Here is a 15,203-nt window from a genome sequence, read left to right as displayed (position 1 = left end):
ACATAACACAGATACCTGGCAGAAGCGTCTCAAGGGAAGAAGCTTTTATTTAGTGCAGTTTTAGGGGACACAGTCCATTCTGGGTGAGAGGGTTTGGTGACAGGAGGGGGCTGGTCACACTGTGTACCCAGTCAGGAAGCAGAGTGGGGCAAACGCTGTTGCTCAGATCACTTTGAGAAGGCAAGGAAGGACCCAGTATCTGGCTGAGTTCATGATACACCTGCTGGCTGAGACTCAAAACAAACCCTGTAAACTCCTCTGTCAGGTCCCAGGGTGGAGGGTCTGGGGTCCACCGCCCCTCTGTCCATGCCTCTGCCACTCCTGGGGAAGCTCACCTGGGGCTGGCACTGTTTCTCTCTGTGGGTTGTAGTCGCCACTACGGGCGTTTATGGATATAGATGCATCATTTAGAATTTAAATTTCTTTGTACTAGAAACACCCAAGCAGTAGTTTCAAATATGAAATCCATTGCTCTCACACGAGTTAAGCCAGGGTTCGGTCCTGGTTGTCACAATGACTCTGTGGTGACCAAGACTCCGGGCTTCTTCTGTGACTGTGCTACATCTCAATCATGGTCACTACTCCAGGGTACTTCAGGGTGCAATATGGCTGCTGGGGCTCTTGCCACCATGCCAGCATTGCCGACAGCTGAAAGAAAGAACAAGGCGAAGAGGAGCACACTCCATTCCCGAAGTCACATCCCAGAAGCTGTTGTACAGCCTATTGCTCTCAAACCATCTAGCCACCTCTAGCTGGAAGGCACAGAAAATCATGCTTAAAATCAGAGTCCTGAGAAGGAAGATCCAGCAGTCCTGTCCTCATCACACCGCATAACCTGAGTGAAAGGTTTCAGATGAGATGTCTGGTGATTGGACCCCGCGTTCTCCTTCTTGGCCCTGCCTCCAGCTTCGGCCCTTGATGCAGCGTAGGGAGCAGGTGCACGTGTCCCTTGGCATCTCGAGCAGGGACAGGATCATTTTGATGATCAGGGCCTGCCAGGCCATCCCAAAAAGGATCCACAGGGAGACGATGTTCTTGTACCACACGGGGTACTTTCGAGAGGGGTCCATCCCTGGGGAAGAGGCAAGGCCAGAGGAGGTGGGGGCTAGAGAGACAGAAGCTGGGAGGCCTAAGTGATGAGTGCAAAGCAGGAAGCCCACAGACTTGACATTCCCAGCCTGTGGCTGCCCGTCTGGGATTCCAGGAAGCCGCTGGGATGAGCTGGCACCTTCTATCTGGAGATGAATCTTTTCTAGAGTTTCTCAAAGTGCTCTTGGGTAGGCAGAATAAACAGTAAAAATGGCAATTTTACCAAAAGCAATCTACAGATTCAATGCAATGCCCCTCAAAATCCCAGCAAAATTCTTCAAAGATCTTGAAAGAACGCTACTCAACTTCATATGGAAAAGCAAAAACCCAGGATAGCCAGAACAACTTCTGGGGGCATCACAATCCCTGACTGCAAACTCTACTACAGAGCACAGTACTGAAAACAGCCTGGTATTGGCATAAGAACAGACAGGAGGACCAATGGAACCGAATAGAAGACCCAGATATCAATCCACACATCTTCAAACACCTGATCTTTGATAAAGAAGCAAAAATGGAAAAACGATAGCATATTTAACAAGTGGTGCTGGCATAACTGGATATCAACATGTAGAAGAATGAAAATAGACCCATGTCTATCACCATGCACAAAACTCAAGTCCAAATGGATCAAAGACCTCAACATAAAGCCAGCCACACTGAACCTTATAGAAGGGAAAGTGGGAAGTATACTTGAACACATTGGCACAGGAGACCACTTCCTAAATATAACCCCAGTAGCACAGACACTGAGAGAAACAATTAATAAATGGGACCTCCTGAAACTGAAAAGCTTCTGTAAAGCAAAGGACATGGTCAACAAGACAAACAACAGCCTACGGAATGGAAAAAGATCTTCACTAACCCCACATCAGACAGAGGTCTGAGCTCCAAAATATACAAAGAACTCAAGAAACTGGACACCAAAAGATAACATAATCTAATTAAAAAATGGAGTATAGACCTAAACAGAGAACTCTCAATCTAAAATGGCTGAAAGACACTTAAGGAAATGTTCAACATCCTTAGTCATCAGAGAAATGCAAATCAAAACAACTCTGAGATTCCATCTTAGCCCTGTAAGAATGGCCAAGGTCAAAAGCACTGATGACAACTTATGCTGGAGAGGTTGTAGGGAAAAGGGAACACTTCTGCATTGCTCTTGGGAATACAAGCTGTTACAGCCCCTTTGGATGTCAGTGTGGCGATTTCTCAGAAAATTAGAAAACAACCTTCCTCAAGACCCAGTAATACCTCTTTTGGGTATATACCCAAAGGATGCTCAATCGTGCCACAAGGACATGTGCTCAACTATGTTCATACTAGTTTTGTTTGTCATAGCCAGAACCTGGAAACTACCTAAATGCCCCTCAGTCGAAGAATGGATGAGGAAAATGTTACATTTACACAATGGAGTACTACACAGAAGAAAAAAATAATGACAGCTTGAATTTTGCAGGAAAATGGATGGAGCTAGAAAACACTATTTTGAGAGAGGTAACCCAGATACAGAAAGACAATTATCAAATGTACTCACTCATAGGTGGTTTTTATACATAAAGCAAAGAAAGCCAGCCTACAAACCACAAATCCCAGAGAACTTAGACAACAATGAGGACCCTAAGAGAAACTTACATAGATCGAATCTATATGAGAAGTAGAAAATAGAAAAAGACAAGATCTCTTGAGTAAATTGGGAGCATGGAGACCTTGGGGGAGGATTGAAGAGGGGAGAAGAGAGACAGGGATGGGAGCAGGGAAAAATGTAGAGCTCAATAAATATCAATAAAAATGGGTAATAATAATAGTAATAATCAAGACACAAAGGACAACCAGAAAGACAAAAGAAATCTCTGAGATGCCTCATAGGCTACAATTTTGCAAGCCTCCAGGAGAGGCATTGCTGGTTCTGTTTCCTGCATCCAGCTTTTATTTTCTGTTTATTAAAAATATTTTTAAAATGTATTTTAATGTGTACTGATGTTTTGCCTTCATGTATGTCTATGTACTGCCTGCATGCTATGTGCCTGGAGAGGTCAGAAGAGGATGCCTGATCCCCTGGAACTGGAGTTGCAGGTGGTTGTGAGACACATGTGGATGGTGGGAACTGAACCCGTGTCCTCTGCAAGAGCAGCCAGTGCTCTTCATGTAGTCCTTTTTGACCTTGAACTTCCAATTCTCCTTGCCTCTGTCTCCTGAATTCTGGGATTATAGGTATTTGCCACCACAGCCAGTTACATGACACTAGGATCAAGCCAGGGCCTCAGGCATGTTAGTTAGGTGGGAGCTCGTCCCTCTGTGCCACAGCCTCATCCCGTCTGCTTCATTGTCACCTGGGATGAAATGGGGCCAGTCGTGGGAGCCAGGGTGTTTGGGAAGGAGTGTGGAGTTGCTGGAGATGTGCCCTGCTTCAGTCCCTAGCATCCACGATTGACATCTGAGTACCCCATACCTGTTTAGAGACAGACTGATACCTCTGTGGTACCCATGAGATCAGTGGAAATTTTACTTCTGGGTACAGAAGTTGGGAGGCCCTTTATGCCCTTCATTTAATTTTTGGCACAAGAGTTGGTAACTGGCAAAGTGCTCCACTGAGCACTTTGATGATGAGAATCATGGGAGGAGCTTGTGGCTGGGGTTTGGGTGACTCTGGTTACTGACTTTAGGCATGGAAAATGAGCAGGTGTGTGTGCAATGAGCAACAGTCTGTGGCTCTGTCCTGAGCAGCAAGAAGGAGATGCCCAAATCTCCAGCTTTGAGCCCTCACAGTTCCTTCTGAAAGGCTTCCTGTCTTTGACTTGTTCCAATCTTCTTATGCGCCCCACAGACACTAACGATCAACCCCACAGACACTAACAATCAAACACCCTGTTCCGGGCTTTGCTCCCACATCCTCACCACCTACCTCATCTTTCTGACCCCACCCTTCTGGTTTGGAACCCCATTTCCACCACAGTCCCCCATCTGGAATGGTCTCATCCAGGTTCCTGGCCACCGTCTCACCTGCCAGCTGCCTCCCAGCCACTGGACACATTGATGCACCTCTCGCTGCATAAGGTCGCCCAGCCGGTTGAGCACTACCAGGTTGAGTGGGATCCCCACGAGGGCAAAGAATATACAGAAGAGATGGGCAGCCGTAGTCTCTGGGCTCAAGTTGCCGTAGCCTGATGCAGGAGGGAGGGGTATTTAAGCAGATCCTTCCCCCAGCTTTGGGGATGGCCCCTGTGGCCCCCTTGGTGCCTACCTAGCTCTGATGAGAAGACAGAGCGGGGCTGGCACACCAGCCCACAGTTGGCCTGTGGACTCCCATTATTTTCTGGCTTCACTACTTGAACACTGACCCCTGCAAGGCTGTGAGAACCTGGGCAAAGGCCTTGGTCTTTCTGAGCCTACTTTCTTGACCTTAAAACGGGGTGCAGGCATTCACTTGCTTTTGGCTAATGAAAGGCCACAATAGGGACGTACTGTCGGTGGGAAGGTGAACCTCTGAGCATCGAGTGCCCCGCCCCGGCCCAGAGAATGGGCGGATGAACATGATAGAAGGTTACCATGCAGGCATCTGGCCTGAAAACCTCAGAAGTATCTCTCTGGGTCTTCCATCTCCTTTCCATTCATGTTTTATTTTGTTTGTGTTAAAAAGGTTTTGTGTTGGCCGGGCTGACCTCAACCTTTTTATGTAACCCTGAACTCCTAATCCTCCTGCCTCCATCTCTCAAGTGCTGAGATCACACAATGATGGTCTGAGTAAGGGCAGGGTTGGGAGTGTGTGAGGGGAGGTAGAAGGTGGGATGGGGTGGGAGATGAGGGGTACTGGGAAAACAAGGCAAGGATCAAAGGGATGCTGGTTGGTTACAAAGAAAGATGGAGCCTAAATCTTCGGTGGGTGAGCCTGCCCCCTAGTGGTTAGTCCTGGGTCATGTGTGTGATGCTGTGGGCAAGGGCAGCTAACCTGCTTTGGTCCCTGGGAACCAGGGCTGCAGGGATCCAGGGCTTTCTGAACCCCTCTGTTTCCACACAACAGCCTCAGGTGCTTTCAAGACAGACAGGTTCCACCTCAGTCTGGCTCGGAAGGGGAAATATGTCTGGAGGACAGTGATAGGGACTGAGGGCCTGGGAGGGTCTGTAGGACTGGGTTGGATGACCAACGTCCTGTCCTCCAGGGCAGCAGTTTCCAAACTGGAATATGTATACAGTTCCCCGGGTGTCTGACGAAATGCAGAAGCCAAGTCCATGGGTCCTGAGGCATGAGATGCTGTTTGCAGGACTGTGGGGGTGTGCTTTCAGATATGACTGCTTTCTTTATAAGGGTGACACCCTCTGGACTGCAATCACTGGCCGGCCCCTCAGGGTGAGGCTACCTCCCAAGCCACACCAGCTTGTCCCCATGCTGCCCTTACTGATGGTAGTGATGGTAGACACAGAAAAGAAGAAAGAGCCCACAAACTCCCAGCGCCCCATGCTGGTGGTACTGCCCAGGAGCTGGGTCCCATCTTTGTATGCTTGAATGATGTCCTGGAAGAGATGCTGCAGTGACCAACAGGATCTTGGGGGACTGAGCCCCTGCACCTCAAGACACCACTATACCCATTCCATACCCACACCAACACCCACACTCCTGTAGAGGCCTCATGTTGTATAGACAGTTTCTCCAAAGTGATGCACTTCCTCCCGTGACTTACAGCAGTCACAAGCCCCTCCCCCAAGTTAAATTTCACAGAAGAAACTGCTGAGGAGAGGGGACTCTTCAGTAGAGCTGCCTACAAGTTGTGTAGTGAGCTCTCGGAATGTGAGGTGTCACCCTTGCCGGGTGATCCAACTATCTTTGAGTCACCCACATTCCCGTAGTAACCCTGGTAAACCCAGCTAGAAATGGGTGAGATTGTTTCTTTGGTCAATCATTGGCCCCATCTAACTTGAAGAGACTTTTTCATGTGTCCCCAGAAAAACACACCCAATATCTTCCTCTCTATTTCAAGTCTGTTTGGGGCCAAGAATCACTGATTCTACTACCCAAGGGCTCCCCAGGGGCAGAGATCTTGGGGCCAACCCCGTCTCCTCCTTATCCTAGAGCCAGCTCAGGTTCTCGGCCATCTCACAGGCTTATATACTCATTTGCTGTCTGCCTCAGTCCTAATCTTGCTGGAAACAATAGGCAGATGTTGTCAAATGACAGACGCAACCTCGGCCTTCACTGGGATAGGAGAACTGAGTTAACTCGGAGATGGGGCCATAGTGGTCGTTTCGGGTATGAAGTGGGCTGTGTAGATGGTTTCGGGTATGAAGGGGGGCTGTGTAGATGGTCTGCAGTTTCTTTCACATCTGTTTCTTTATCTGTAAAATGGAACTCTAACAGTGGAGAGTCCTCTGGCTTCCCAGGGCCATAACACCTTGGGAACCCAGAGAAGCAGAAGCAGAGGCTTCCTGGAAGAAATGACACTCATGCTGTGCTTCCCTGAGGCTCTTTCAACCACAAAGCATTCAGGAAGACAGGACAGTGGAAGCAGAGGCTGGGAACGCATAGTGTGCCTTGGACATAAAATCATGGGGTTCTGAGAAACAGCCACATGTACAGGGCTACACAAAACCAGCCTCCAGGTGATTAACAGGCTTAGCTCTTGGCTGTGCAGCCTTGCAATTTTATCAAATCTCTCTGAGCCTTGGTTCATCATGGAGATGGTAGTGTCTGCTAATGAGGCATTGACGGGGGAGCTGGGCATGGGAAGGACCGAAACAGCAGTGTTTACTGGCGATGGCCAGACAGAGACAGTCCCTAGCTCCAGCTCCTGCCCATTGGCCTGTCCGGAGGATGGGAATTCTCTTCACTCCTGGCCCCTCCTGTCCCACCCAACAATGCTCCCTCTCTCTACAGGGGATTTGGCTTCAGTTTAAGGATTCTGGGACACAGGTCCTGGGGGTCTCTATAATGAAATCTTTGCAAGAGAGTGGCGATTGCACAGAGGCATGCGAGTCTAAGTTCTGTCCCTGCACTCTCTGCAGAGGGAAGTGGAGCAGAACATTAAGGCAAACACTGATTTGCTCCGCTGCCAGCCCCATGGCCCACGGGGCCAGGAAGAGTTCTCCATGGGAAATCCTGGAGGATGAGCCATCTCCTGCCTCCGTACCCTGCAGCGTCCTCGTCCTCTGAGGATCCTCTGGCTCAGGGACCTCTGCTCTTTTCACTGCCCCACTCCTTTTGTCCCTGCCGGCCCTGCAGGTCCAAATACTTCAGGTAAAGTGACCTTAGCCCTAATCCAGTCCAGGCCCCTCACTCTGAGCCCCCTCTCTTCTCAGTTCCGGGCCCCTCACTCTGAGCTCCCTCCCTCCTCCGCTCCGGGTCCCTCACTCTCAGCTCCCTCCCCCCTCTGCTCCGGGCTCTATTTCACCCACCGACACAGACTGAGCCGTTTCTCTCAAGTTCCCACACTCCCACCAGCTTCTGTTCCTTAGAGTCTGGCCACACCCCCAAGGTATTTGCCCTCCCGTCCCTTGAAAGACTAGGTGTGGCCTTTCATCCTTGGCGCTTCGTCTCAGTAACCCCCACACAAGGCTGACCAGAACAAATGATACCTGTCCCCGTGATGACCACATCGGACAACCTTGAAACCTGTGACACAGAGAAGCGATCCTCTGTATTCCTTATGGCTGTGTCTCACTTCCTTAAAGACGGAGCCGGTGCCCCCACTCTTTGCTAGCCCTAGACGCTTTCCACTGGGTTCAGCCCATCTCCATGGTTACCCAACCCTAACCGCCCAAACCTGTTTGTCCCAAGCCTGTTTACTCCACCTCTCGAATAAGGGATAACCTTCCCCAGAGTTACACTGTCCCGGCCAGAGCACTCTTCATCCCTGCCCCACCCACTCCTTCTTTCCCAGGGTGGCACCGCTAGTCCCCTAACCCGGATCAGCTGATCCAGCGCTGGGTCATCCAGATGTGTGAAGTTCTTTAGTCGCTCCCACTTGTCGCGCTGGAAGATGTGGCTGGAGTACCGGGCCGCACGACCTTCCAGTGCCCAGAACACACCGGCGCCCAGCACCAAGTAAGCCAGGTAGGAGAGCAGAAGGACCCCCGTGCCTGATGCCCGACAGACCCGGGCCGAACACGGTGCCTCAGGAGATCGTGGTCCGCACATGGTGGAGAGGAGCCCAGGAGCACTCTGGTAGACAGGAACAGGGAATGGGCAGGAAAGGCCAGGAGGGGCCCTTCTCTAAGCAAATGATCGCTGGTGGCCTTCTTCCTTCTGAGGAGTGCTGCAGGGTGCAATGGCCCTGCCCACCTTCAAGGATCCAATCCCGGTGACAATAACATAACTCACCAGAGAGTTGGAGTGCCCACATCAGCATCAGGGGACCACGGAGGGGTCCCACCTCAGTGCTTCCCTTCAGTGAGAAAGGCTCCTGCAATCCACAGCAGGGAAGAGAAACTTCCAAAGGCTATTGTCACAGGGCTCCTGTCTAAGCTGTGAGACCAGGGACTTCCTCCAAGTGCCTGCTGTGGTCAGTACCATTCTAGGTTCGCTACAATAGATGCACTCAAAAAAAAAAAAAAAAAAAAAAAAAAAAAAAAAAAAAAAGGCCCCAGCTGGGCATGGCTTGTCCGTGTTTGTGGGAGGCAAGAGCATGTGCTAGGGCTCACACTTGCTGCTCCAGAGGAGGTCTCTGAGACCCTATTCACCCAGAGCAAGGCAGGGACCGGTATGTACGGAGCAGATAGAGGGCTTCAGATTTCCCTCCTTTCCTAAGAGACAATAGTCCTGCGGGAGGGAGAGTAGAGAATGTGACCACGGACACGGGTCCTTCCCAGGGACTCCCCTCAACCTCCTGGACTCCCACCCCAATGCTGCAAATACACGGATTCTTAGAAGCCCCCTTGTGACTAGGGAGAGGGGAAGTTCAAGGAAGAGCTAGCTCCTAATCCTTTTAAAACTGAGCATCTGGCAGACAGGGCCAGCCTCTCCTCCCTTCTGCCCACAATGCTGAAATCTGGCAGCAGGCTAGGCTCCAGGGAACTTATTCTTTAAGGCGCCTAGAATCTTTGATTTTTGTCTCTGCATCTCCTCTAAATTACCTTGTAGGCACACCTACCTCCATTTTCTGTTTGGAGAATCACTGGCCACCCTATGTGAAACACCATGGGCTTGGGGCGGAGGTAGATGGGGTAGGATGGGTGGCTGGAATACTTGGGCATCATGCAGAGATGGGGATTTTCTGAGGTCTGGGGTGAGGGGCTCCTCCATTCTTGAGGTCCAGGTCTCTGATGAGCAGTCAGACACAGGAACACCTGTGCAGAAGCAGTGATCCCAGGCTGAGGACCATTGCCAGCCACGCTTGCCCTAGGAGACTCCAGACAGGCTGAGGACCACTGCCAGCCATGCCTGCTCTAGGAGACTCCAGACAGCTGCCAGGCTGAGGACCACCGCCAGCCACGCCTACCCTAGGAAGATCCATACAGCTGCCAGGTTCAGGTTCATGGTGACATAATGCTTGCTGGGGTCTGTGCCTGCCAGGGAAGGTGATGGCTGGTGTCTGAGGGCACAGCCACCCCCAGATTCCACAGAGGTGCTCTCTCCCTGCTGGACCTCCAAAAAGTACCAATGATGGGGAAAGCAGAATTCTGACAAATTCCACCAAGAGCCCACAGGAGTCCCAGAGATAGCAGCCTCACCTGGTACCTCCATGTGCCCAGATTCTACTGAGTAGCCACCAGGATAGTTAATTCTTTCTCACAGAGAACACAGTCCCCAAAGTCAATGGTGCTGAGGGTGATGATGAAGGCAAAGTAGAAGCCTTCGCCAAAGCTCCAGCCCTCCATGTCGTTGAGTAACATGGTGTGAAGATGAGAATGACCAGGGCCCCCAGGGTCAGGAGCAGAGCGAGGCCCAGGACCTGCAGGAGCTGAGAACACCTAGAAAGTTCCAGGAATACTTGCAGCTCTCTGTCCTAAGGAGCTCCGGAAGACATCGTGCTACCTAGAAATACCTGGGATGGTCCTCCCACCTGTCCGTGGTCAGATGGGCACGCAGCCCTGTTCCCAGGTCAAGGAAGACCACATTGAGCAGGATGCTTATCAGGGCAAGAAGACCCAGAAGGCCTGCCCAGCCTCCGTGCTGAGTGCCAGGTTTCTGTAGCCTGCTGGGCAAGGGAGCATGCGCAGCAGGGGCAGAGAGAGACCAGAGCTGCCTCCTGCCCACCCCCACCCTCAGCTCCAGCAGGGGCTTGTCTCCATCACTGCTGGGGGAGGAAAGAAAGTTGTTCCCATGGCACTCATCCTAACCTCTGCTAGAACAATCTCTGCTTAGAGAAGGCTCTTCTACAGTGATGCTGCCCCCATGAAGCCCTCCCGAGTGCCACCTTCGGCCTCCCTGCCAGACATGATTCCCCGAGATGGTTTATATAATTTCTATCTAATTATCCCCATTTGCCTTATGTAATCACAGCCATTCAGTCCCTCTTTAGTGAACTGGGAGCCCAACACTCATATTCTAACACTCTCCCTGGAATACCAAGGAAGGTGTTTGGGATTGGATTGGGGCGTATGTAACTAAACGGAAGGGAGGCCAGTGTGAGAGACTGGGGGGGGGCGGGGGTTCTGCCGATACCCCATCTCCTTGGGATATTGGGATGTTGCCTGCAGCTTTGAGAGGCAGTCAGTGCCCAATGACCTTCCTTCACTCTCTCTCTGAGAGGACGTTCTGGTCTGTGGCCAGCTGCATTAACACACCAGGCCCAGCTCGAGGGGAACCCAGCCCCCACAGCAGCAGGTGTGCACGCCTTACTGCCTTCCTCTGCTACTGTCTCACCATGCCCCCATCTGTGCTTCCTGTGCCCCCACCTGGATAAACCACATCCTCGCCCCAGTGATTGCTTTTGGAAGAGATGGCAAGAGCAAAGTCAAGGGAGGCCCCTCCCTGCACCGGCTCCTCCCTCACCTGTGATGGTGACCACTGTGCCCTCAAAGAAGAAACTGCTTCTGAAGTCCCAGTTGCTGGGGTTGCCTTTGTGGTTCACTCCTGTCACCCAGGCTTCCAGGATCACCCGTTGGAGTGGCATGGTCAGAAAGGAAGGGGCTAACGGTTACTGAGGGCCAGCTGTCACCAAGCAGCTCTCAGGAGGATGATTTTATGTGCTTAAGTTGAATAAGTCTCTTAATTCACATCATTCCTATTTCACAGAAGGAACCGTGAAATCTCTGAGTGGCCAAGGCTGGCCAAGGTGTGTGCTCTAACAGGTGGAGAGCTGAGGGCTGGTGACAGGAAATGACAAACATGCAAACATTAGCTAGGACAAGGTGAGGCTGATGTTGGATACTTCTAGAAGGGTCTGCTGGGGAAGATGGGGTCTGGGGGACTTCGCTCCCATGCGGCATGCGGTGGGAGCCAGGGCATCCAGGGAGCCGGCCGCTTTGCTCTCTGGCGCCCTCTAGTGATCATAGCCTATGCCTGCAGAAGAAATTAACGTTAGAAGCCCAGGAGAGAGGCTATCTGTGCACATGTGATGTGTTGTCTGTGTGTGCAGTGCAGTGCTCTGTGTTACATGGGTGTGTATGATTTGTGTGTCTGTGTTTTGTGTTTCTAGGGAAGAAGGCTTGGCAGGTTCAAGCCTGAGCCCTCCTGAGGATCGTGCAGGACTCTCTCCCCACAACGCTAGCCCTCTTCCATCTAGCGGTAAACTTGTCCCAGGGAGCATCAGCTCATTCTTGTTACCCAGCAGTGCTCCAGAGCTGGGGACCATGGGAAGTATGGCTGCTACTCCTGCCTCTCTTTCCTGTGGGAGCTGATTTTCACCTGCTGGGTGGAGGCCTCCTGGCCCTCACTCGGGCAGGAATTAGCTTCTTAATGCTTTGGCTTCCTCTTTCCCATGCATGTATAGAACTGGGCCAGATATTCCGGAGCATGTCCCCTCCCTGGAGACCCCCACTCTCGGGGACAGCATTTGCCTCTGACCTCCCTAAGGGCTCTGGGTGTGGGTGAGTGGCCTCAAGTGACTGCGGCATCTTCGTCTCCAAGAATCCAGTGGTGAAGGAGGAAGGGGTGGGTGTACAGCTGTCCTCATGGAATCATGTCCGGACACTACACTCTTCACCGTTTATGGTGCAGTGTATGAGTTCCCCAGAGACTGGGTTTCCCCCAGATGTTACCCTAGTGTGTCTCTGCCTCCAAGCTCCACCTGCTCAATGAGACTGAGGATTTGAAAGGACACATTTCCTAGTGAGTCCCTGGTCCCAAACACTGGCCCCTTTGGGCTACAGCCAGACCTAGAGCCTTGGTCTTGATTGCAGAACCAGTTTGAGCCTGGCCACGGTCTGCCCACTGCAGACCTGATTCTACCTCCAGGGCTGAGGTAGGAGAAGGCTTGAGGTGTCCCTGTCTCTGGCTCACTTCTGGGATGTTGTGGTGCCTGAAGGTGAGTACCATCTCTGAGTAAAATATATGCAGGGGTGAGGAATACTATGTATACTGGAAAAGCAGGGACAGGACTCTCTACTGACACTTCTTCCTGTGGCCTAGCAGCTCTCAGTCCCAAGAAAGTCTCTGGGGCCTCAGCATCACCTGAGTCAGCAGGTCTGAGTGGGGTCTGAAATGTCATTCTCTAATAAGCTCTCAGGTGCTGGTGCTAGTGGAGGTGCTGGTGCTGGAGGTGGTGCTGGTTGAGGTGTTGGTGCTGGAGGTGCTGGTGGAGGTGCTGAAGTGGTGCTGGTATTGGTGCTGGCGAAGGTGCTGGAGGTGGTGCTGGTGGAGGTGTTGAGGTGATAGAGGTGCTGGTGGAGGTGTTGGTGCTGGAGGTGGTGCTGGTGGCGGTGCTGGTGCTGGAGCTGGTGGAGGTGCTGGTGCTGAGGGGGTGGTGCTGAGGTGGAGGTGCTGAGGGTCCACGGACCCTACTCTGAGAACTTTCCCTTTGTCAGTACCCTGCCTGCAGTGTGTGTGCTAATCGGTGTAGTGAAGTGTAAAGGGAACCCAGCAAGAAGCATGGGTCTGAGTTCTATCTCAGCCAATGACTGCATCTCCCTGGGACTCTGCCCCCATTTGTAAGCTAAAGAAGTCCCAGGATGGGGCGTCACAAGGAAACAGAGGTCTGGTCTCCCACCCCTTATCATGTGTCAGACACGCTCACTAGTGGCCAGTTATCACTCTGCCGATCATGCTCAGCCACTGTCCACTGGCCCTGCAAGGGAGCAAGTGCAGTGTGAGAGCTGGTCCTCACCTTTATCTGGGTCTGCACACAGGAGCAAGTTCTGAGAGCCAGCAGATGAAGCATCCGTCCTGAGATGCTGGGAGTGTGGGAGCGTTTGTATAGCAAGTGCCAGCTCAGAGAGATTTCACTCTGCTGTCAAATGTCAAGCACAAACAGCAACTTTCTGTGTGTGTATACATGTATGTATCTGTAATACATGTTTGTGTATGGCCGATAGTTGTGTGCACATACATGTGCATATGGAGGTCAGAGGTCAACTGCAGGTATCACTCCTCAGAGCCACCAGCCTTTTTGTGTGTTATGATTTATTTTATTTATGTATATAGGTATTTTTCCTGCATGTATGTCTGTGTGCCACATGTGGGCCTGGTGCTCACAGAGGACATGGGATCCCCTGAATCTGCCATGCGGGTACTGGGAGTTGAACCCAGGTCCTCTGGAAGAGCATCCACTCTTCTTTACTATGGAGCCATCTTTCCAGCCCTGGTTTTGTTTCTTTAATCTCTCTCAGTCTCTCTCCCTACCCCCTTTCCCTCCTCTCTCTTCTCTCTCCCACCTTTCCCTCCTTCTCTCTCTTTGGTACACATTTCTGGATCTGTGAGTGTGCTCAGAGGAGGCCGGAGTAGGATGCCATGTGTCTTCCTGCCACTTCCCACCCATTGCCTTGGGTCTCTCACCAACCGGAAACTTGCCCTTTTCTTAGGCTAGCCTGGGCAGGCCAGTGAGCTCTTTAGAGATTCAATTCAGCTCCCTTCCTGCCCATTGCTGGGGATACATACACTTGCAATCATACCAGAATTTGACGTGGATGATGGAGATTAAAATCAGGTCCCCAAAGGAAATACTCTTGACCATTAAGCCATCTTTCCAGCCTTCTACCTTGTTTTCTGAGGCCATTTCTCTCCCTGGCTTGGGTGGGGCTTCCCTGTTTGTCAAGGCCAGCCAGATAACCTTAGGGATCTGTTGGTCCTTGACTTTCCAGTGCTGGGTTTACAAGTGTGCTTTGGGATTGAACTTGGGTCTTTAGGATTGATGGAAATTTCCTCTGCCAACTGAGCTGTCTCACTTGCCTCACATCTGGATTTTTAACGTGTGTTCTGGGCATTAAACTCGGGTCCTCATATTGGATAGCAAGCACTTACCCGACTGGGCACCTCCCGGCCCATATGCCCTGTTTCTTTTCACATTACTGATGAAGACATCTTGTTAGTGGTTTGATTAAGGCAGCATAGTGGTCTAGCTGTAGCCCAGAGGATCAGGCTCTGGACTAGGTTTCACCAGGCTCCAGTTTCAACCGCCCTCTGTCTCCAAACAGCATCCAACCTCTGGGTGGTGGCTCTGCACCTGTCACCAGCACCTCCACCCCCTCCCTGCTCTTCCTGGCCACCTTTCCTTGCTTCCTCACCTGCAGGAACTGCTCTGGGCCTGCTGGGACAGGCAGGTATGTTCTCTAGGAAGCGCAGCTTCTGCAGTTGGAACTGGTCTCCGGATTGAGCTCCAGCAGCTGGAAGATGGTGGCCCCAAGCAGTAGGGAGCAGGTATAGGCCATAAACAAGGGTGGCACCCGACAACCCCAACAGCTTCAGAGACCAGCCCAGGGCATGGTGTGACCAGAATCCTGCAGCAGTTGTCAGGGTGGCTGTGGGAGAAGGGAGAAGGAAGAGGTGAGAGCCCCTGCTACTGCCTGCCCTGTCCTCCACTGCACAGGTGTCTGTGGCAGGGGAGTCTGTCTGAACAGTGCAGTGTGCAACAGGCCCGCTTCCCACACTGGACCTCATTTTTCTGTGCATAGCAGCAAAGCAGAGAAATGCATGGGTGCCTCGGAGACAACTATCACCTCCTGAGCTCACCTGACCTCACCCCTGCTTCTGTGGGACAAATATGGTTGGGGTGTCCACTATGCTCGGTCTGATTCCTCACCTGAGA

The 15,203-nt window shown here is 51.7% G+C and overlaps 2 protein-coding genes across 2 annotated transcripts; both read right to left on the bottom strand.

Moving 5' to 3' along the window:
- Positions 1-558: 558 nt before the first annotated feature.
- Positions 559-8,218, bottom strand: Kcnk17 (potassium two pore domain channel subfamily K member 17). The gene is made up of 5 exons (XM_041655130.1): positions 7,985-8,218; positions 5,487-5,601; positions 4,122-4,253; positions 828-1,072; positions 559-648 (listed from the first exon to the last, which is right to left on the bottom strand). Exons 1-5 carry the CDS (start codon positions 8,216-8,218, stop codon positions 559-561), a joined length of 816 nt encoding a protein of 271 aa, XP_041511064.1.
- A 1,054-nt stretch (positions 8,219-9,272) lies between these two features.
- Kcnk16 (potassium two pore domain channel subfamily K member 16) lies at positions 9,273-14,880 on the bottom strand. The gene is given in 9 exon segments (XM_041655129.1): positions 9,273-9,426; positions 9,519-9,585; positions 9,813-9,905; positions 9,908-9,990; positions 10,065-10,161; positions 10,164-10,214; positions 11,015-11,152; positions 14,683-14,772; positions 14,775-14,880. Coding segments are annotated over 9 exon segments (879 nt in total).
- Between the last annotated feature and the right edge of the window lie 323 nt (positions 14,881-15,203).

This window comes from Microtus oregoni, unplaced genomic scaffold (genome assembly GCF_018167655.1).
Source record: "Microtus oregoni isolate MIOR12 unplaced genomic scaffold, Mior012 000007F_ref0000211, whole genome shotgun sequence".
NCBI lineage: Eukaryota > Metazoa > Chordata > Mammalia > Rodentia > Cricetidae > Microtus > Microtus oregoni.
Note: the sequence above shows the minus strand (reverse complement) of the source record. Positions and strands in the feature narration are given on the sequence as shown.

Excerpts from the sequence above, each read along its gene's own strand:
- Kcnk17 (XM_041655130.1), bottom strand. The coding sequence starts at position 8,218 with ATGTGCGGACCACGATCTCCTGAGGCACCGTGTTCGGCCCGGGTCTGT. Across the intron at positions 5,602-7,984 it reads CGCTGGATCAGCTGATCCGG|GACATCATTCAAGCATACAA; the intron begins GTTAGGGGACTA and ends CATCTCTTCCAG. Across the intron at positions 4,254-5,486 it reads GTCTACCATCACTACCATCA|GCTACGGCAACTTGAGCCCA; the intron begins GTAAGGGCAGCA and ends CTCCTGCATCAG.